This window comes from Andrena cerasifolii, chromosome 8, assembly GCF_050908995.1.
Source record: "Andrena cerasifolii isolate SP2316 chromosome 8, iyAndCera1_principal, whole genome shotgun sequence".
Taxonomy (NCBI): domain Eukaryota; kingdom Metazoa; phylum Arthropoda; class Insecta; order Hymenoptera; family Andrenidae; genus Andrena; species Andrena cerasifolii.
In genome coordinates this window covers 6,946,892-6,969,190 of record NC_135125.1, presented here as the reverse complement: position 1 = coordinate 6,969,190, position 22,299 = coordinate 6,946,892, and the positions used below count along the sequence as shown (strand labels likewise).

The following is a 22,299-nucleotide window of genomic DNA, read 5'->3' as shown; positions in this document are numbered from 1 at the left end:
AGTGAGCAGTTGAGAATGTTTCAAGAGAGATTATAAATCGGGGTTACGTGGCGCGTGCGAAGAGCTTTTCACCAATCAGATCGCGTAGATCGCGAATCACTGTTCTGCCTGCGCTAATCAGAAGCGATCACGAAAATTACGGATCACTCTTCTATCTGCACCAATCAGAAGCGATCACGAAAATCACGGGTCACTGTGAAGAATCACCGTGATGGGGAACGAACGTGATCGGATCACTCGTGATTCACAAATCACGGTTCTAGCCAACACTAACTCCGATTAGTGTTCGCGCGCGATGGCAGGCCAGCACCCAGGGTGCGCCTGCGACGGCAACCCGAAATTCGCGGGCGCGGCGTCTTTTTATTCGAAGTTCGCAACAGGTGCACGCGCGTCAGGTCGCATTAATTCTCCGGCAGACGTACTGTAATTTTACAGGCCTGATATTCATGATCGCGCACCTTTTCGATCCTTTTTATACGACGGGCAGGTGTCTCTCCCCTCTCCTCCATCTAGATCAAAATCTTCCCTCTCCTCCGGGCCGAGAGAGTTTCGAGGCACCTTTTCCTCCGCACGATCCCGCCTCGGAGATTTCACTCTGCACAGTGCATCCTGCAACCGATTTTCCTCCCCTCGAATTAAGAATCGGCTGCGCGGCGTATCGATTACGAGAGGAAAGATAATCGCGGCCGTGCCCGGTCTCGTTTTTCCAGCACGATTCAGGCCGCTTCGATAGAGTATCTCGCGCTAATGTAATTGGTGCGTAACGCTTCTCGCGCCGAGGGATCCTATATCCTTAATAACCAGTTTCTCTGATTTCCAAACGCGCCCCTTGGCCCCTGCTTGCCCGCGCCGTGCGCCGCGGCACGCTCAACCCCCTCTGATAGGAAACAGATCCCATGCACGCCCTCTTATCAACGTGCCCCTCTTTGTGGAAACTCTAGGCTCGAAGTGAGGAGCTAACGTTGCTCTTACACAGCTAAATAATCGAGGCAAGTCCAGTGATTCACTATTACGCGACGAGGAGAGTAAAAACCAAGAGAGCTGTCGAGGATGATCGAGCGGTGCGCGGGTATATGCGCCTTTGTAGTGCGCAGTTTTAATTACGAGCGATTCTGCGACTTGCATTTGCTTTTCCGAGTGCGTCGAGCGAGTGTCCTGTACGCCAGAAGAGTTATCCCTCGGTGCAATCGAGATTACGCTCGCGCAACAATCTCCGCGTAAGCGCGGCACGCGTTCCCCTGACGTTTTAGTCCAGTTTTGCATCCGGCACAGGTAGATACTGGGGAAAGGTCGGGCGAGCGACCTGAATAAGTTGACGGTTACGCAATAATCGCGGTGCACCGTGGCGCTTTTTACGCTGCAAGGCTGTGCAGTTGGCATTACAACAGGACCGAGGTAGCGTTAACAGCGTTACAAAGAAGTGGAGGCGAACTGGGCTGTCTGGAAGTTTCGCGTCGATCAGTGATCGGTCAGATTTATAAATTCTATTTAGAGGCGGAATTATTTACTAAACGATCCAATGCAGTGGCATTGAAGAGGGGGAAGAGGGAATTAATGTAACCGCGACTGAAGTAATTTAAGAGGTTCTTAAAAAGAAAAATAATGGATTTGCATTGTTTAAATCAATTTGCATTACGAGTATTTGTATCCCTTCGACTCGGCTTGCCCCAAGATTAAATCCCGAGTGCGCTACCGATCCAGTGCTTAGCGAAATAAATTGTTTTGCGCGACACAGGGCGAAGGGAGATCGATAAAGTCTAACCTGGATCAATAGTCGAGGCGACAGATCGCGCAGGGAGCGGCTCGGCGAGCTCCAGAGGGAACAAAGGAGGGTTTTTCGAGGCGCCGGTGCGAGGAGCACCTGGAAAGGCGACGGGAGGGACCAGCATTCGGAGGATAGGCCTGGGGAATAATATTGGGAAGCCTGCAGCTGTCACAGCAGCTGCAACCTTCCTCCCTTGCTCACAATCTGACCGGCAGCTTTTCTACCTCCTCCTCCTCCTCCTCCTCTGCCACCTTCTCCTCGCGCCATCACCTCGCTCTCATGCCCGAAATTCTGCTTCGGGTCTCTGGCTCTCCAGAAGCATCTTACAGAAACCACCCCACATCTACCATCGGCTCTGCAACCCTTCGCTATGTACCATTCATTATTCCGAGGAATTCTCCGTGGGATCGTTTTGCCGAGGATTTTTACCTCGCAGTGAAATCAGGAAGCCGGGGGTAGCTGCAGCAAGTGGTACAAGATTCTACAGAGAACGATTCCTTAAGGGGTGGTTCCGGTCTATATATTCATTTTTTTTTATTTCATTTTTCGAATGATCAATCTTTTAAGAATACGTGTTTAAAAGGATTTTTTGAAATTCGTAAAATTCCCGTGGCGGCAAATGCATTATCACATTCGACTGAAACTTTTTTTATTTTGAAGAATATGCTTCTGGCTCGTGGACAGACCAGTAAAATGTAAAGAGAATTAAAAATTTGTGATTTTTAAAGGCGTTCAAAGGACGAAAAATACAAGGAAAAGTGATTTCAAACTTCAAGTGTCGCATTTTTCTCAGAAAATGTCAATTTTTGTCATTTTTACTGGTCAGTCCACGAGTGAGTTTAATGCCCTTTAATAATCTGGCATTGTTTTTTATTTCAGACCAATGGTTTGGGTGCTACAGGTTCCACCGTTTTTGATGAATTTTTTGACGCCTCGAATTTAACGACTCCCCAGTGTCGTTTGCAATGGTTAATTATAAAACAAAAAATTTATCTCTATAGCTTAAGACATTCTTAATACAATGCAAATAGGTCCATTAAATTATATGTAGTAGTTTTCCTTTAATTAATTCCTAAAGATCACCTATTTTTATGGGCTTTAGACCGGAACAGCCTCTTAAGGGGGGAGACCACTGTAACAAATCGGAAAGATTGTTCTTTTTCTTTTTCACATTTTCTGAAAGACGTATGTATCAAGAATGCTCTCTCCAAATTTTATGAATAAATTCGCAAAATTGACAGAGATATAGTTATCACATTGAAACAAAAATTTGTTTACCTTTCAATATATACATATTAACTATACTAAGCAATCCATTGATTTACTTGAGTTGTTTGGTTGAAAAGAATTCCGAAAGCACCCTTGCTTTTCATACCGTTACAGTGGTCACCCTTAACTAGAGAGTAACAGAGAGCTGAGTTAGTCGTTACACTTAAAACATCAAAATTCAATTGCAACCTCTTCCACGTGGGGGTAACTCGATTACCTACCGAATCGTTCGAAACAAAAACTTCAATGAAAATGGTAAATCAGAAGCTCCTAACGTTAACAGCAATCCTCCCATAGTAATGGGAAAACCTGCTGGCGGTGCATCCGCAATTCATCACGCAAATGAAATATTAGCTGTGCCCGGCAACGATAAATACCCCTTAAAACGTGGAACGAGAGCGCGCAGCGAGGAAATGAATGTGCCCTCAGCACGTTGATGGGCCGTTCTTCAAAGGGGCCCCCCGTTCGTTTCCGTACCTTCGCGAACATGTGGGTGTATCTAGGCTGAGCGTAGCTAGCCGAGCAATCAACCCCCTTTCCGAGCCCAACCACCGAGACCATCCTCGATTCCCTCCTCGAGGAGAGAGGCGGAATGCACACGTCGGTCAGCTGCTCCCCGTGTAAAACTAAACTTCCTGCGCCACGTGCACATCTGCTCCCTTTTACCAGGCCGGGGGCAATCTCATGGCCCTGGTATCGCGTGTATCCTCAAACTTCCCCGGGTCTCTCATGCCAGCGGATCAATTTAATCCAACGCTACTACGTCCCTCTGAACAATACTAAAAAAAAAACGTCCCAACCCAATCACCTTCCGAGCCTATTACATCCCATTACCACTTCGCCAAGGACTCCCCAAGCTCCTCCACTAACGAAATTCGTACTCCCGTCCTAAATGTACGCGTACACATTAACTCGACAATTGCATTATCGCGCATTGTAATAGATGCTAACAGACGGACCCCGAGCGGCAATCTTTTGCCCATCCTTTCCCGGGCGATAAAACACAGTCGCGACGCAACGAGCCTCGCGATAAATCATTCGCCCCGTCAAAGGAGGATTAATCCCACGTAGCCGATGCTAATGCAAACACGTCGTTAGCGAAAGCGCCGAATGTAACGAAAGGATGTGGGGGGGATTATTACCGACGACGATGCTTTTCAATTAACCCGTCGTCCCGATCCATCGGCAACGGCCGACGATCGGCAGAGCTCGGGACCGAGCCCGGGGATCGGAAGTCGGAACTATTACGACCGGTTTCGAGAGCGATGCCCGTTTATCCCCCAGCAATTACACGGTGGCCACCGCGAGAGCGTCCACGGTTCGTTACGAAACTCAACCTTTCCCGTCCGCGAAATTCCTCGCTCTCTCTCTCCCACGTTCGCGACGCCGATAAATCACGCCGACGACCGGGGAAGGGTTCAAGTTTGCACCGCGGAATCTATGCATTCCAGTCGAGCCGCGCGGCCGTTAACACGATAGCAGGGGGGTCCCTTGTCGCCGTTCGATTCGCGACAAATCGTTTTCAGCAGGGCTCCGTGCCTTTCGGTTACGCGGAAAAGTCATTAGGAGCGAGGGAACGGCTGGGAGTTCTAAGCGCGAGGCGAGGAATACACTTGAATCGTGCTTGAAGAGGTACAGTGTCCAACAGGTGTGCTCTTTTCATATTATTGCGAAGAATAGCAGATGAGTCGAAGAAAACGTTTATAGAAAACACTGACAGTGCTGAAAATCTAATCTTTTAAAAGAAATTCACAATGTTTTTTAAGGGGTCATGCTCAGTCAGGAGGCTGAAAGATAGGTGGTCTTTGGAAATTTTTTACTCAAAAGCTATAGCACATTTCTCGAAAAATCTTTTTTCCTTTTAAGCATCGCATCTAGTACCGTGCATCGTAATTTTGTTATTTAAAAATATTTAGCAATAACTAAGTTATTGTCCATGACTCGAAGGTTCTCTAAAAATAAAGGCTTCTGCGATGACCACTGCTGCTCGAAAGTCGACCATCTAAAATAAAAAATTCAAAAGAATTTACTTATTATATTATATTGTCTAGTATTTGAACGAAGGATTTTTCGAAAAATTGATTTCGGAAAAAATGGCTGATGTTTAAAGTAAAAGTTTAAAATTGTTATCATAAATCGTGTCTGATTTTCGTTAATTAAAAGAAAACTAAGCATTGGATAAAAAAAAACCTTCGTTCAAATACTAGATAATATAATATAATAAGTAAATACTTTTGAATTTTTTATTTTAGATGATCGACTTTCGAGCAGCAGTGGTCACCGCAGAAGCCTCTTTTTTTAGAGAACCTTCGAGTGATGGACAATAACTTAGTTATTGATAAATATGTTTAAATAAAAAAAATACGATGCACGGTACCAGATGCAATCCTTAAAAGGAGAAAAGATTTTTTGAGAAATGTGCTATAGCTTTTGAGTAAAAAATTTCCAAAGACCACCCTTTTTTCGGCCTCCTGACTGAGCATGACCCCTTAATATGTAAGAAACAGTAATATTTCCAGCATAAAATGTGTCTTATAATTGATTTCTATATATGCAGGTATAATGTAGCGCGTAAGTTGTAAGTATATTCGATTATAAGCATACAATAAACAATTGACCTTTAAAACTTGAATTTCTCTTGATTTACAGTCGTGCAAAGCCTCCATAAGTCGAACTTTCGTTTGTTAAACCTCTCTTCCTCGAGAACTCGATAAGCCGAAACCTCTATAATTCGAGTATTTTTTCCCTTCCCCTGAGATTCGAGTTATCGAGTTTCGACTGTATTACCACTGGCACGTAGAACATTTTCCGATGAAATTTTTTTTAATTTCAACACTTACGGTGTTCCCTACAAAGGCTCCTCAATTATTCCGTGTACCTATAAACCGAGGACCTTCGCGAACCCTACCATCAGTTCCAGTCGTTCCGGAAGAGTCGCAAGGATTTCGAATAAACAAGACACCCCGTACCCTCGTGATTGTGCAATCGACCGTGCGGATAAATGGATACACACACGTAGGCACATCGGCGAGCAGGGAGGCTCGTATCACAAAACGGCCAAGTGAAAGGATAGGCACGAGTTCATCTTGTGTCTCAACCTCCAGGCAGCCTTCTCCAACGTACCTATATCCTTTCGTGCCGCAAGTGCGTCAGCTATTCGCATAAAACAGCCGCCGATTCGAGCCGCGGCCGTTCCTTCCACCGACAAACGATGCCGTTACCTTTCCTTATTTTATCATAAAACCGGTGCAGTTACTTATCGCTCTTTCACGAGGACACGGCGGATCCAACCTAGCGACTGTGCTTATCGCAGAATTCCTGCTAAACACCGTGCCCGTTCAGATCCCCAGTTTCCCAAGGACCATGGTTCTGAATTCCCAACAACGTCGCGCTTCCCGAAACATCGTTGCCCCTCCAGCGACCCGGCGCATTCCTCTATGCATTTTGTCTTAGGTAACAGAGAGCCGATGCCTCGATCCTCGAGCGTGTCGTTTCCGCGAGCAACTCCGTTTCACGTGGAGCTACAGAAGAAAGGGGAACGCATTATGCAAAGTCACGCGGCGTGGAACGGTGGTTCTAAGCGCGAGGCGGGCATCTTGGGCGGTGCGGGCAACATCTGTCGGCATCGACGTTAAATCGAGGGAAGAAAAAGAGGCGCTCGAAACTGCGACCGACCCTGCTGTTCGAAATAGCGTCGAAATCTCTCGGGGCAGGCTCGCTCGGTCTCCACGTGTTCCGAGACGTTGCACCTGCATCGAAGATGCATCTTCGGAGCGATCACCGGCCAGATGTGCCTCACACCCTTCCCCGACTCGAATGCATATTTCTGGCTGCCTGGCGCGAGCTCCTGGGACGGATCTCGCATCGAGACCGATTCCGAAATCCATTCACCTCGACGGCGAAGCGTATCATAGCGTCGACGCGGCGACATGGACGTATCAATTCAGCGACATCGACGGGGTTGCATGAATGAACGTAGCGGCTCTACTTAAGATTCACGAAGCCTGAGCTGTTCTTCGTTTTAGTCGCGGAGAGCCTGGTCGCGCGATCTGTAGCGCCCGCACGCAGGCAACCCGCGTTACGAGGCAGGCGCTGAAACGTCGGCTTTATCAAAATAGTTGCTCCCAAGGACTACAGGTCCGAGCGACCGTGGAATTAATTACGATACGTTCGCGCCACGCTTGCGTTGATCGCGCGCGAGCTCTACGTGCACGGACACTTTGCGCCCAGAGAATCTCGTGCAAGTTAGAAGACGGAGAGGCGCGCGCTTGGCTCGATTCTGGATTCCTGATAAAACGCTATCGATGTTTATTAATATCCTTCGAATAAATCAGGGGATCCGAGGGTAATGTATGCTGGCTCATTAGAACGTGCTCGTAGCGACGTCGAGGGGCTTGGCGTTGGAAAGACGAGCTTGTGCGTAGCACGAAGGGATTAGATATTAATTGGCGCGCTGTTTATCGCGTAATGGGATATTCTTTTGCATAGACGGGAAAGCTTCCCTTCCTCCTCTTTCCACGGGCTGGTTTTTCTTTTTTATCGGCCAGCGGCGTGCGACCAGCGCGATCGTACCCGCGCCACCGACGTCTTCCGCGCATGGAAACCAGAGTAACCAGTGCAAGCCAGTAAAAAGCTGCAGCTGTCACTGCGCGGCAGCTGCAACGCCGATGCATCCAGGCTAACGATGGGAATAGCGCGATTCTAAGTCGTTTCCTATTCACGGTCATTTCCAATTTCGAGCGAAGCCGCTTCGAGTTTCGAGCTGGCAATGACGTAAGCAGGCGGAAAAGCATCTGATCTCTCGTTCAGAAAATTAGTGCCGCGTCCAGTGAGAGCAGTCAGGAATTTACACCTTCCTGCGCATCAGATACTCCCACTGTTCCTTACGATTACGGATCTACGAGGTCCTCGGTGTTACCGCGGCAAGTTTTTAATAACTTTGAGAAGATCCGAGGAACGATTCTATTAGATCGCGTTTTCTAGGCTTAATTCGCAGACAGTGCTCCCCGTCTGTGAAACTGAAGATTCTTCTACGTGTTCTCAGCGAAGCGGGTCAGTTGCCTAAAACGGCGCAGCACTCAGAGGTGCGTTAAGACGGTGGTAGTGTCGCTAATCGGGCAGCGTGGATGGTTGCAGCGTTACGGCTGTTTATCGGTCAGCGGCAGCATTCCGTGCATATGCAACCGCACGCCCAAGATGGATGCGCAGGGATGAGAGAAAGTCCGCGGATCATGGCCTCGCGAACAAGCCGACTTCGAGAAAATAACGAAGCGTTTGCGGCACGTATGCAAGCCACGCGATCGCCATGATGAGATAGGCGTGAACGTGCCGCGAGGGAAATGTCAACGAATGGCCCTCTCACTTCCCATCCCTCCACTTTGTTATCGTTTTTAATACACCAACAGGTGGCTGGAAGTTCCGTCGTGCCAAGGGACAAGGGAAACCGTCGAAAAGTGTCTCTTCGCTGGTGGAAACGATTTTAAGGATGAATTAAAAGGGAATAGGGGAGACCGGGTGTGGTTGTTTCATTTCCTTATTTTGATTTTTTTTACGGGTTATAGCTGCAGGGAGGTTCATTCAGACTTAGATTAATATAAAGTATGTACGTCCGACTTTATAAAAAAAAATTCGTCCTGTGGATTTTGTCAATCAGATTAGGAGCTAATACACATTATTTGCGGGAACTACCTTGTGACAATATACTCCGTGGCTGGGTTGGTTGTCGTAAATTTAGTTAGCTAAGTTTATTAACCTTTAGAGGGCCGGGCTGGCCACTATTGTGGCCACCTAAGAATTTGGATACTTTGCCGGCCATTTTGGTGGTATATATGCATCAATTTTAAGTAAGTAAAATTTATAATTTCAATGAAAAAATCCCGGCCCTCTAAAGGTTAATAAAAAGCCGATTTAATTATGGAAGTAATATCGTCTTTGTTATTGTAATTATAAATGATATAGTCTCGAACACAAAATTAAACTTAGAAACATTATTAACAAACAGTTTACAACTTTATCACTGACAAGGGAACATCCCGAACCCGGAAATTCTAAAAATTCTGAAACTTTGGGAATATGTAGAGAATTTCCTCCTGATTACAACGCGATTTTTGTTTGCTGCCCAAATTCGCTCTAAGGGGGTGTAATTGACCGCTGAAAATCCAGTTATTTACCGATTTTGTGTTATAACTCGTGAACTGTAAATAATTTTTTCACCAAATGGTAGATTTAATTAAACGAAGTAACTTTTGTCTGGAAACTTTTTTTCTATCTCTTACAGTTCGCAAGTTATAACACAAAATCCGAAAATAGCCGAATTCTCAAGGGTTAATTTCACCCCCTTGGAGTGAATTTGGGCAGCAAACAAAAATTCCGTTGTAATCACGAGGAAATCCTCTACATATTCACAAAGTTTCAGAATTTTTTGAATTTTCGGCTTCAGGATATCTTCCCTTGTGAGCCCCAATTTCTCTGAATTTGCTTTCTGAATACAGAGACAAGCACACAAGGCAAAAGTCTTCTTCATTTTCTTTTTCATCTTTATTAATTGTTAATACTTTTCTCTTTTTTTTAATTTTTTCCTTTATCGGATAAAATAACTCGTTTCGCTTTGTTCTTCTTTCCAAATGTTCTGCGACAACTTGACCCACCCCGTTAAACAATCTCACCTCTCTACTCGTGTATTAAAATGTTTAAAAAATGTAAAAAATCATTACAGTAAGATAGAAAAAAACTCTAAACTACGAGAATAGTGCAGCAATATTATAGTTAATAGTAAGAAATAACCTATAATTATTTCGTAGAAAATACGGCGCGTAATTTACTTCGAGCACACGAAAACGAACAAACTATAAATTCCTATTGTTTATAGTTTCTTTGTTATAGCTGTTGCGACAACCATTCCCGGCCTCCCCTACAAGTTTTCCACCCCTACCTATCACTTCTCGAGATCAAGGGGCCGTCCTTAAATTACGTAAAGGTAATTTTGGCAATTTCTTACCCTCTCCCTCCCCCGGTATAAGAATTCCTAAGATTTTACATTCCGACCCCCATCTCCCAGCCTTCCTTACCTAATATTTTTTACATTGCAATTTTTCAGCAATTAAAATTCTTTTTAAATTCTACTCATATTGAAAATTAGGTTAAAAAAATATAATAAGACGCCACCCGGCTCCCTCTCCCCCCGTGTAAGAAAGAATAAGAAATTCGCGACCCTCTCCCGCTCCAAAAAACCTTATGTAATTTAAGGGTGACCCCCAAGTGGAATAATCAAAGAAAAACAATTTAGAACAGTGGCGTTATTACTGATAATGATTATATTACTAGTTCCCATTGAAACGAAAGATTCGAGGGGACAAGAAGCGAAGATGTACTTATACATGCAAGTTCCCCGAACACGTGGCCGCAGCTGCACGCGATAATAGGTAAATAGTGCGCAGAGTAGGTGATGCATGCGGCCTCATTATTCACCCCCGTCAATCGGATTGTTTCGAATTAATAACTCACTGGTACCGGTTTACACGGCGCCGTGACATCCTCCGCGCGCCCAGCGCCAAACGACATCAATAACTGTTGTAATTCAATATACCTTGGCCTGCAATTAACGTAATCGAACGCAGACGTGCACGTGATCCTCGAGAAGCTTTAACTGGGAGGTAACTCGAAACTTTACGATTAAATTGTAACAGCATTTTAATTGGTAAAAATGTTACCCCGCGGTGGAAATAAATTATAGCAGCGATCAATTAAACAGCATTGAAATTCAATGGGGGATATTAATGCCCAAAGTAACGGAAGCGTGTGCGGCACAGGAGCAGCCTCCTCGCGAGATTCTCGGGAAGGTACCGCTGGATCATGGAAATGGCAGGCTGCCGAAGAGAGAAGTACGCGACTTGCGAGTAGCGAGGGATTTATAAACGAGGTATTTCGAGCGCGATGGAAACGTGGTTGCACGAACGGTCTCGCGAGTGCATCCCGACGTGACCCCGTGGATTCATCGGTATTTCCTACCTTTTCTAACGCAACCATCGTTTTACGACTGTGAACTATCGCGAGGGCGCTCGTCAAAGTGAAAATCTAAGAGACAGTGTCCTATCGCGTTGTGGATTGGAGAAGAAATTAAGTCTCGTGCCAAGAACACGTGTATGCGCCTCTTAAAAGGGACGCCATTACGGTCCCCTATGGTCAAAGTGGGAGTCCATTGTCGCGCTGGGCTTTCCTACCTGCCCTGACTAGCAACGCACGAAATTTGCTTTTCAAATCGCGGCCCTGGGCTTCCAGGGGCAACCTATCGATCGTGAATGCTCCGTGGCCTTTCCTAACGCCTCGAAACATTTTTCTATTTACATCGCGTTACTATATAAGCAGTTACTTATCAATGAAAAATCTCCTCTTTAACGAAACGGAGTTCAATGTTCAAAGAATGCGCGACCGCAAGTGTAGGTGCAGAGTAGCGTGCTGTTGAACTGTGTGTGGTGAAACGTTTGCAAGAGTCACTCACCCAGTGTGATATCTTGATGTCATTCTAAGGCACTGAAACTCGATGATACGAAGCGCAGATGGTGCAGTACCGAACACGAACTAGTCACTGTATCCAAGCTTCAGCTTCCAATTCTGGAGAAGCAACGTTGCACCAAAGAATTCTTAGAGAATCCTCCGAGAGCCTTCACTCCAGAAGATCCTTCAGTGAATCACGAAACAGGTAAAGTCGACACTCTCCGTCCCACGCGAGCAGGAGTCCTTACGCCCTACGCCATCCTAGCTGCAAAGGCCTGCTGTCCCTGCTTCTCGCCAGGCAATGAAAAATAAAAGAAAACGTCGCCGGTTAAACAACACCGCTAAACAACTACTCGCAACAAGAAATCCCACGTAAGCTCTATGCCCAGGAAACTTCCCACAATATTCCCTTGAACCGGAAGCGGACAATGGGCTTCGCGGACGGCGATATCCACCGTCTGCCTGCCATTCAGCGCTTCCAAGTCGAACCTCTAATCCCTTACGCGGACCCATTGGAAAACCCCTTTTCAAGTACAAACGGAATCGAATTGCAAGGGGTTTGCCAGGCACAAAGAGCGGAGATTTCGGTGATCGTGTACGAACTCGAACCTTTCCGGGTGCAGCGACGAAGGTGGACTAGTCGAGGGGCGAGAACCAGTTGCGTGGCGGTCGCGGAGGACACTAATCGGCGAGGCCCGAGTGACGTTATCAGCGGGAAGGAAACACTGATAGCGCGGCCGCGGTGGTCGGCAGCGTAACGTAGACTGCGTAGCGAACTCGACTACGGCGTTTCCAGGTGGACGGTGTGCAGTGGGCGCGACAACGCTTGGCCACGAGCGTGCAAGCTAAAAGTCCCATAGGATACACGGTCACCTCTGTACACTGTGCACACCTAGATAGTTATGAAGGCAGGTGCCGGCGGACAGGTGAGCGTGGCGGAACACAGGAAGTGCCAGAGACAGAGAGGCATTACAAAACCGTGGGGGAATGGTGGGGAAGGAGCGGTGGTGGCACTGGGAAAAAAAAAGGGAAGAGCCGAGGAGGTACGGCCGTGCGACTCGAGGAGTCGCGTGACCCCCGTGTGCCTGGCGAAATTCAGTTTCCCCGAGGAACGCGAACGTTCCAAGTAATCGAACATGGGGGATAATGTGCTGCGAGGTAGAGTATTCTAGGCGAATCTGACTTACGCCCACTGAAGAATCTAGCCTAGGGAACTGTTAGGGCACTTACAGGGGCTTAATTTGTTACCGCGCCTCGGCCTAGCCATACACCATCAACTGGCAGGCAACCAAGCACCCGCGATCGTCCAATCACCCGAAACAAGCGGCCTCGATGAAGCACGTTACCTTCCCAAGAATGAAACGCGAAAACGCCCGGGCTCCCTTGGCCTCCCATTCACGCCATACACGGTCAAGCCAGCCGGCCGCGGTGATTCGCAGAAGCTCGCGCTCCAGGTGATTAGGCGACGAGACGAGCGACTCGAGGTAACTAAGCGAGCGCGATATTCAACGCGGCTCGACAAATCCTTCCCGCTCAGCGCCGGCGATCGGAGCCCGTCGGTAATCAGCTGGGACAGCGACGGGAAACTGTTAAAGCACCGCGGAGTCGTAGATCTTCGCGACGCGAGGACCCGAGCAAAACAGAAGGGCCAGGCGAGCGCGGAATTCAACATGGATGTCGCCTTATCAACCCACCACCCTATCTTGGCCCCTGCTAGCCAGGCGGACGCACACCACCGGGAATAGGGCCGCGTTGTTATGCCACTTGCGACTCGTCGGTGTACAGGAATAGCCTGCGCAACGGCGCAGCCCCACCTCGCTGCTCCGCGCCCCGTGCATGTGTGCGGCGCGCCGTATTTCCCGTGCTCGGCAGCGCGCGCGAGCGCAACGCCGTCCAACGAAGTCGTTGACTGGAAAACGAGCCGCGGAGCTAGGAAGGGGCGCGGGGCGCGACGCTGTGGCGTACTCCGTACGCTCGTTTATTCGCACTTTTACCCAGGGCCGCGGTGTAAACGCAGTCCAGTTTGTTTATGGGGCGCGTCACCCGTTTTCAGCAACCGAGGATGCTGCGTGCACCATTCATGCTTCTGCGAGCCTCGTTCCACCGGAAGTTTGGAGAATTCGGGAACGTTCGGTGGCGATTGTAGTCATGCAGGTCTGCTGACCGGCGAGAGCAAGTTGCCTCGCCATTGGGTGATGGAGATGGCTTCATTCAGCTGGAGTTAACACGGTGGGATTGTGTTGTAGCCGCTGTCACGGGCGGAATGGGTGCGGAATTTTTAAGCAGCCGATGAAGAAGTTCGGTTTGAAGTGTTTAAACACATTTTCTTGCGCAGGGAATCGTTTCCATCGACGAGATCTTCACCAGGAATAAAGTCGCGGTACCTGCAAGTCAGAGTTCCACTTTTTACGATGTAGAAAATCGTGTTACGGATGGCGTTTTTCTGGGGGCCTTTAATAGCCGCCGTAATAATCTCCGCGCTCGTACGAAGCGCGGTGCAATACTGACCATCATTGAAATCGATTAGTCATGGTGCTTCTTGCCTTAATCCAGCGAGCATTGGCGAGAAAAATTGCATCGGGGACGCTAATTGTTGCCGCGACCGAGTTCCCATTCGCAACGATGGGATTTCCTTTCTTCACCTAGGAAACAGGTGATCGCAAATTGTATTACATTTCGAATTCCTAGTTTGAAAGAGTGAGCGAGAGAAATACTATAAGGTATGCTGTACCGTAAATTTCAGAGGCGTCGCAATTAAGGAAACCATTGATAGAGGATGGAATCTTAATTCGTAACGTTAGGCTCGCTATTATTTCTCCTATGCCTATAAACGCAGATACTCTGGCCGGGAAATCGGGAATTAAGCGAGGCACGATCGAAGGATTCGCTCGTGATCGTAATGTTACGTTTGAGCCGCCGTGACTTCCGGTGGAACCCGCCTTTCCTGTGCCCCCATCGAGCGACCCACGCGTCCTAAGGTTTCTTTCAAACATTTCCTTCCCGTCGCGTCGGGGGCACCTCGTCGAGTGCCATGGGGCAAACCTTAGTTCCTCGACTTTCGTGCAGCTGGCGGTACTGTACAGCCACGCGAGAAATTTGAATGTCGCGCGCTCAAATGAATCGAACACGCAATGAAATGCAATCTATTAAGAAGCACGTTTCTAAACAAATTAAACAATGCAAATTCATAGTTTTACTTTTTACAATATGCATATGTTCTGAAACACGTCTGTGCTCGGTTATTTGGAGAACGTTTGCCCGAATAACTTTCCCTATTGTCGTCGATGGAAACGTTCTGAGCGGAAGAGACAACTTTCAACGTCTGGGCTTCCTGGTCAGGAAGTAGCATCGCCTTCTTCACTCTGTGTGGCTCGCTACTCCCTAAATGATGATCCTGCTGCATCGACACCCTGTCCCCGAGCTTCGGATCACGGGAATAATTAAAGTGCTCCAGTAATCGATCTAACACCCGTTGCGCCTTGTGCCTCCTTCTCTCGTGAAGCCGATCCTCTCGAGATTCGATCTCCGGACTTCCTGCTATCGATTGTCTCCTCGAAATTCCTTCGGATCGATCATCGTCGGACGTTTGCGCGGCTCTGTTCACTGCAAATCGTGACGGACAGTAATGACCACATTCAGCCGCGAGTAGATCGTCGAATGCTCGACTAATTTCGTTTACCCAATAAAATATCACGCTCCTTTATGGTAGACAGGAGATATTTTATCCTATCGTTCAGGCCGTGCCACTGCTTGCTAACGAAATTTGCCGAATTGCTACTCAACTTCCGCCATTTGCCGTTGGGGGATCCATTCTTCAAGTTCTTTAAATACGTCATGAAATGTATGCTCGAAATGCCGGAAGGAAAGGCGAATAAATATCTCACGTTCGTTTTCGAAGAATCTCTCCCATTCCCTTTGGACTGATTATTATTCGTGCTTTCCGAGGTTTTCTGAGCGTTGATCGAAACCTTCTCTGCCTCATGATTCTTCACTCGGGGGACCAAGCTGCGAAGCTTCGCGTGCAGTTTCTCGATCTCCTCGAGCTTCTCGAAAATATCTTTCACGTACCTTTCAGACATGCTACATTTTAGAAGACGCGTGGCATGCTTCCTTTGCTCTAAAAATTCCTGCGCCGCAGTCTATCGAGAGATTTATTTTAATTGAATGTTTCGACAGATGAGCCACGCTCTGAAGTTACTTCGCGCGAACGCCACGTCGCATAACCTATAATTCCAACACGAACGGATAATTCGAGGGCCCAAGTAATGCAGGGGAGAAGTTGTCATTTAGTTTAGATTCCGAGAAACACTAACACTCCACTGCTGCAAGCATGCTGCCGGATAAGAGTACCGATAAAACTGACTACGCGCGCGATGCAAACAGCGCCGAGCCGCTGCTCTCACTGTCAAGTTAATGAAGAATTGAGCCTGAATGACATCGCGAAGATCGTAACCGCTTTAAACCTCAAAACCCTGCTATTACGAGACGAGGTTAACGCCTTTAAAAGTGCCGAAGCTAATGGCGTGAAAAAATTGTCTGCAGAATCTAGGAACGTGATCGAACCAGTGTTTTCATGCTGGAATGATGGCGCTCCCGCCATCTATCCTACTGCTCTCGAACTTGATCGACTTATTATTCCGGACGTAACCGAGCAGCGTATTATCCGAGATAAATCGATAAATGGTTATAAGTATAAACTAGAGGAAGATAACAATGAAGTAATGAATACGATGGAAGTAGAAGAAGAGTTGCGAAGAAATTTTGAATTCCAGAATAAAATAAAAGAGAATGCATACCGTAACAGTGTTCACAAGTCACTAAAAATAAGGAAGAGAATTTCTAGAAAAGCGCAGTGCAACTTACCGATGGAATGCAAACGAAGAAGTTTTCTTAATTGTTTTAAGACAAAGTCGCATAACGAGGGCCATAAATCACTGAAGCTAAATAAACCACCTAAAACCTCGCTGAAGACTAATGTTCATGTAACTTTTGATCCTCGGGTAGAGGAAATGGGTTTATCGAAGGAGAAAGGAAGGAATGATGAAAACAAGTTTAAGAATATGCAACAAGAAAATTACGGGGGTGGCCGAACATTTTGCACGGTCGATGAGCGCGACGAAATAATCCATCGGATCTGCAAATGCGTGAAAATTGAGTCGAAGAATGGGAAAGAAGCGGTAAACCAGTTCGCGAGGTTACAAGGAAACAACATTTGCAACAACGAACTGAGTAAACTTGAAAGTCAGGAGGTATTGCAAAAGGATGCAACAAATGAGGATAACATTTTTAAAACGGATCGGATGGGCGGTGGTGCCGAGGCTGCCGAGTGCCATGGAAGTCGGTTGATTTCGAGCATAAACGATAAGATGCACAAGTTAAATTTATACATGAACGTTAAATTCGACGTGAAGAATGTAAGAAGAAGATTGGACGCCTGCATAGCCGAACTGAATGGAATAATCGAAGACGTTTCCTTGATCTTCCCAGACACCGATATCTCGGAAGAAGCGCGAAATTGAATGATAACAGCAACTGCAAGTTAAATACATGTTTCTAACGCGATGTAGAAAATAAAGTGTGCGAAAGGAGAATTGTACTTTTTCCGATCATTCTTCTGTTTTTCGAACGACTCGAGATTCCTCAAGGGACTATTTTTCTGAGAGAAATATTAGGGAATTTCGTTGCACAACAGAGACTATGCTCGCAACCAAAGTTACACGCGCTGTCCCGCGTCGCGATCGAATCAAATCGAATTAATCACGTTGCAGCTCAAGATGCACGAGCGATTGTTCTTCACCGAGGCTTACGGGAGCGAGAGGGGCAGATTCTTCGTCAAATCCAAAGGTGACAGTAGCCTGACGTGTGAAACGTCACTTAGCTCACCTAACCTATCGTTCGGTTCTTCCTGCAGACGAGCAAACGATAACTGAACTCTTATCGGACACCGCTAGGAGGAAGTCTCTTTATCCTAGTTTCGTATCGATTGTCAAAGAGGTATTCCTACCTCAAGGATACCCAGACAGCGTCCACCCAGATTACACTGCTTATCAAATATGGGACACGGTTCAGGTTGGTATAGGTGCAATGTTATTATAGTTTGATTTTCGATAGTTGCAACCTGAGGCGGGTCCCTCGGACGGAGCGTGGTTAAGGAGGAACCAATGGTACACTACGCCGCATGCAATCCGTAACATACCAGTGGTTCCTCCTTAACCATGCTCTGTCCGAGGGATCCGCCAAAGGTCTCAACTATCGAAAATCAGACTATAATGAAACTACCATGTACAACCTGCTTTATCACTCCGCTCCACAGGCATTCGCAAGTACCATCATGGGTACTCTGACAACACATTCCATTATGCAAGGAGTCGGCGTAGGGGAGGCTGCTGCCACTCCCCTAGCTGCAGCGATAACGTGGATACTGAAAGACGGGACTGGAATGGTCGGTCGAATCGTATTCGCATGGTGGAACGGGTAAATGGAATTACACTTTGGGTCCTGATCGCCCTGTGTAGCTTGTACAAAAACCAACTGTCTTTTTTACTTCATTCAGGACAGACCTAGACGGGCAGTGTAAGAAATGGAGGCTCTTCGCTGACATTCTCAATGATCTAGCAATGGGAATAGAGTTACTTTTACCTTATTTCTCCTCCTATTCTCTTGTGATACTGTGCATTTCTACAGCAATGAAATCGATCGTTGGCGTTGCCGGTGGAGCGACGAGGGCAGCGCTTACACAGCACCAGGTACAAGAAACCTGAAAATCGATTATTTCTTATTTAGTAATAATATGTTTCTTTCTATTAAAGGCGTTACAAAACAATTTGGCGGATGTCTCGGCGAAAGACGGAAGCCAAGAGACGTGTGTGAATTTAATAGCATCTTTTGTTGGAATCTTAATACTTTCTATCTTCCACAGTGGCCGGTAAATACTCCGTTACACGTATCTCTGATCTTCGATGCAATAGCGCACGTAGATTTACGACAAACGAGCGAATAATATCGCGATGTATCTATAGTATATATAATCTGCATGTAGATACATAATGGAACTCTATCTCTTTCTGGTGGCAGTACATCTATACGCAAATTATTCGGCAGTGAAAGCGCTACGTTTAAATTCTTTAAATGAAGACCGTTTAGCTTTAATAGTGAAAAGCTACGTGACGAACGAAACCATTCCCGAGCCCGACGAAGTTAACAAAAAGGAATCAGTGCTGTTGTTCGCCAAGCCCAGTAAGATAGTTTCACTTGACATGCTTTACTGCTAAGGGGCCGTCTTTAAATTACGTAAGGGTAATTTTGGCGATTTCTTATCCCCACCCTCCCCCAGTATAAGAATTCGTAAGATTTGATATTGCAACCCCCTTCTTACGTAATATTTTTTACATTTAATTTTTTCAGTTATTCAAATTCTTTTAAAGGTTTATATAATTCATTTAACTCGGTTTCGGGAAATTTGAACTGAAACTACTTTTCTGGAACATTAATGATATTTGTATTTATTGAAAATTAGATTAAAAAATATTACGTAAGACACTACCTGACTCCCCCCCCCTTGTAAAAAAAGTTAAGAAATTCGCGACCCCCTCCTCCCCCAAAAGCCTTACGTAATTTAAGGATGACCCTTAATAGATAAATGCAATCGTTGCTCTTACAACACTTCTTCTTTCCAGCCATAAGTATATGCGGGTTCAATGTAAAAATGGGCGTCTCCCTCGCGGCTCTGTTAAAAAACAACATAATTTCAACCAGCGATACTGAACTATCATTGAAACTGTTTTTAGATAGAAAATATTTGATCTCCATCGATGTACAGAATAGAACTATTTTTATATGCTTCAAAAAAGATGCGCAACCGTACGACGTTGTGGAAGCATATTTGCACGCCTGCCTTTGCGGCTTGTACATTTGTATGTCTCTGAAAGTGCCACTTGTAAGTACAGAGCATCGATTTGTTCGTCGGATGTGCATTTTAATACATCGAGCTTTTCCAGGATCTCTTCTTAAAGCCCGAAGCGAGCGAACCGTCGTACCCGTTAATGCGGCTTTATATATTTAATAGGAGGTACTCCACGTCGAACAGCAGCATGCAATTGTCAAAAGCCATAGAAAGCATTTATGCTACTAACTTAATGATCTCTAGCGAATGTAAAGCATTTATTGGCGGCCTCGAGAGTAAAGGTGAGTAATTACTATCCTTATGAGTCGGTAACTCCATCCAGTTACAAGCTGCACTGCTCTTTTACTCAAACATCTCTTCCAGGATGGCTCACGGAAACGAACTTGTTACCGGTAGCCACTTGGAGATTTTTATAATAAATAATCATCGAATGGTGAAGACGAAGCGCGGAGGCGTCGTTGCCGCTTTGTCGATATCATTTCTCTCTATGCAATTTTATAACTGTTGGTTATTTATGTAACTTTATTCGCATATCTTGTAACTATTCCTTGGCAATGAGATAAAATTATCTATAAGTATTTTCTTACAAATCTTTATCACAGGTGATCATGGTGTATAGCGAAACTGATATGGAAACCAGTTTATTCCCAATAATTTATAAAAATATAACACGCCTTTAACCTGTACAAAATTTCTCAACGAAGCCGAACTAAGTCTCCTGCTCTTGCTTAGGGCCAGTTTGCGACAAATGTTTTACTATGTCCACCCAGTCCCATCCTCGCGGCCTCTGCCCCTTTCCGTCCGCTTTATTCCACTGCCTGTGCTTCTGGGCTTTACTCAGGTGCTCCTTCTTCGGCTTCTTCGTCGTTCCTACCGACTTTAAACAAGAAATCGGATCTACCGTCATACATTTCAAGCTCGCTCGCTATTCGACGCGATCGCTCCTCACCTGTTGATTCTCCTCCGTCAGTTTAAGCTGGCTGGTGGGAGTATTAAGATCGACGACCGATTCTGGCTGCGAGGACACCAGCTCGGCATAGTACTCTTGGACAGATTGAAACAGAGTGTACGTCATGGCGCTGCCTAGCCACTGGTCTGCCTCCGCCTCCACGTGCTTCGTCACTTTGTCCTTCACATCTTGCACACTGTATTCCAATCATTCACCTTTAATAAAAGCAACAGAATGCAAGAATATTCGAAGTACAGCATAGCTGAACTTACATGTGCTTGTTGTAGAAGGTGTTCATATTAATGGTGGGCCTCTCCGATGGGTACGTCGAGCCCCATATGATCTCCAATAGAAACGACTTCATGTCATTGTCCTCCCCGAACTGTCGATTAAATCGAAATTATTTCGAACGAGTGAATTACGATCTAAACGTCACGCGGTCGAAGTGAATTTTAGTTATGTTCAAGGAAGGGGAAAGCTTGATTTCCGGGAGGGCTGTGAAAATCGATGGCTATACGTGATAGATTGAAGGGAAATTCTTGTGGCATTCTGAAAGACACACCTTATACTGGAACGTGGTAGGTGTCAGCTGTTTAAAAGCTGGATCTCCGTCGTATATCGAAAGGAGCACTTCTCTTTCCTCCTCCTGAAGTTCAGCATCGCTCATTTCCCCTTTTCAGCGTGAAATTTTGATAGCCCGACCGCCCTCGCACGCGAACCGTTCATGCGTTGATTCGAGGTTAGGAAAGCAGGTATATAGACGCAGTTAGTGGATCGATTGTGCTGCCTCGATCGCGCCAAGCCAGACACATTTTGAATATTTGAAACTGCTGAAACAGATGAGGAAAAGGGTAGGCGATCGGGCATTTTGGCGGAGCGCAGCGGAACGAAGAGAATCAAAGAGATCTCTACTAATATATAAAAGTGAGACGTTTGTCTGTTTGTCCTTCTTTCGCGCCTATACGGCTAAACGTTTACAGGTTCCACTTATTCTTGTATCTCAACACTATACTCGTATTACAGGGTAGGAATAATCGAGCCACATTTGATACTTTCACGTATCTTTATTTCGTATAGGGGTCATCCTGAAATTAAATAAGACTTTTTAGGGGGGGGGGGAAGGGGTCGCGAATTTCTTACGTTTTCTTACATGGGAGGGGGAGTCAGGTAGCGTGTTACGTAATATGTTTTAACCAAATTTTCAATAAATACAAATTCTATCATTAATGTTCCGGAGAAGTAGTTTTAGTTTAAATTTCTGAAAATCGAGTTTAATGAATTATATAAACCTTAAAAGAATTTTATTACAGAGTCCTTGCAGAAAATACTGTAAGTGCCAGAATTGAAAGAAAAATTTGTTGGAAAATATTCTACGCGCCAATGGTAATAGTATAATATAGAATTTAATGTTTGGCACCTTTTCTACTGTTCTCTACCAGGAGTCTTCGATTCTAGTTCCTAATATTCCACACAGCAAGCACTTGAAAAAGAGAAGGACCTTTTTCAGAGGAAATATCGAATGAGGGTGTAAGGGGGAGGCTAGAAGATTTCCTCTGTGCAGCCGCAGCTGCTCTGCGCGGTCCATGGGCATCTTATACCCGGTGCAGACGAGCGGTTTGCGGCAGAACATAAATTTATATGAAGCAGTTCACGCGGGACGCAAAGTTTTACTAGGCGGTATGTTTGCGTTCGTTTTGACGAACGCACGTATTGCTTCACCGCGAATGAACGCAGCGTCAAACAGCCGCAAACCGCTCGTCTGCACCGGGCCTAAGATCCCTCCGTCATCGTCTTCGACGAGGAATCCAGCGCGCTCGGCACGGCCACCAAGAATCCCCCCGTGAAAGCGGTTTCAACTGCTTTCAAGAGTGTAACTTCTATCATTATCGCTGTAATATATCACTCCACCTTGCAGCAACA

At 46.1% G+C, this 22,299-nt stretch overlaps 4 protein-coding genes across 5 annotated transcripts in view; 1 reads left to right on the top strand and 3 right to left on the bottom strand.

Annotated features, from left to right (window-relative positions):
- Traf4 (TNF receptor associated factor 4) overlaps positions 1 to 11,671 on the bottom strand; it is a 29,810-nt gene extending 18,139 nt beyond the window's left edge. Inside the window, exon 1 of the mRNA XM_076818139.1 lies at positions 11,532 to 11,671. The gene's annotated coding sequence lies outside the window, so the exon portion shown is untranslated. The remainder of the gene's footprint in view (positions 1 to 11,531) is intronic.
- Positions 11,672 to 13,297: 1,626 nt separating this feature from the next.
- Positions 13,298 to 17,003, bottom strand: LOC143372174 (uncharacterized). 2 transcript variants are annotated; one of them, XM_076818146.1, is made up of 5 exons: positions 15,841 to 17,003; positions 15,412 to 15,751; positions 15,207 to 15,348; positions 14,036 to 15,130; positions 13,298 to 13,911 (listed from the first exon to the last, which is right to left on the bottom strand). In XM_076818146.1, the coding sequence occupies exons 2-4, from the start codon at positions 15,604 to 15,606 to the stop codon at positions 14,721 to 14,723; spliced, it is 747 nt and encodes a 248-aa protein (XP_076674261.1). In that variant the 5' UTR covers positions 15,607 to 15,751; positions 15,841 to 17,003; the 3' UTR covers positions 13,298 to 13,911; positions 14,036 to 14,720. The 2 variants fall into 2 exon arrangements, with proteins under 2 accessions (XP_076674261.1, XP_076674260.1); XM_076818145.1 differs by having other exon boundaries at positions 15,207 to 15,751; positions 15,841 to 17,002.
- Positions 17,004 to 17,041: 38 nt separating this feature from the next.
- Positions 17,042 to 20,010, top strand: LOC143372171 (RUS family member 1). The gene is made up of 9 exons (XM_076818137.1): positions 17,042 to 17,371; positions 17,439 to 17,596; positions 17,841 to 18,001; positions 18,081 to 18,273; positions 18,337 to 18,452; positions 18,567 to 18,763; positions 19,204 to 19,463; positions 19,525 to 19,711; positions 19,794 to 20,010. Exons 1-9 carry the CDS (start codon positions 17,302 to 17,304, stop codon positions 19,844 to 19,846), a joined length of 1,395 nt encoding a protein of 464 aa, XP_076674252.1. The 5' UTR covers positions 17,042 to 17,301; the 3' UTR covers positions 19,847 to 20,010.
- A 45-nt stretch (positions 20,011 to 20,055) lies between these two features.
- LOC143372175 (RWD domain-containing protein 4) lies at positions 20,056 to 21,220 on the bottom strand. The gene is made up of 4 exons (XM_076818147.1): positions 20,942 to 21,220; positions 20,652 to 20,761; positions 20,380 to 20,575; positions 20,056 to 20,307 (listed from the first exon to the last, which is right to left on the bottom strand). The coding sequence occupies exons 1-4, from the start codon at positions 21,044 to 21,046 to the stop codon at positions 20,140 to 20,142; spliced, it is 579 nt and encodes a 192-aa protein (XP_076674262.1). The 5' UTR covers positions 21,047 to 21,220; the 3' UTR covers positions 20,056 to 20,139.
- Positions 21,221 to 22,299: the final 1,079 nt, after the last annotated feature.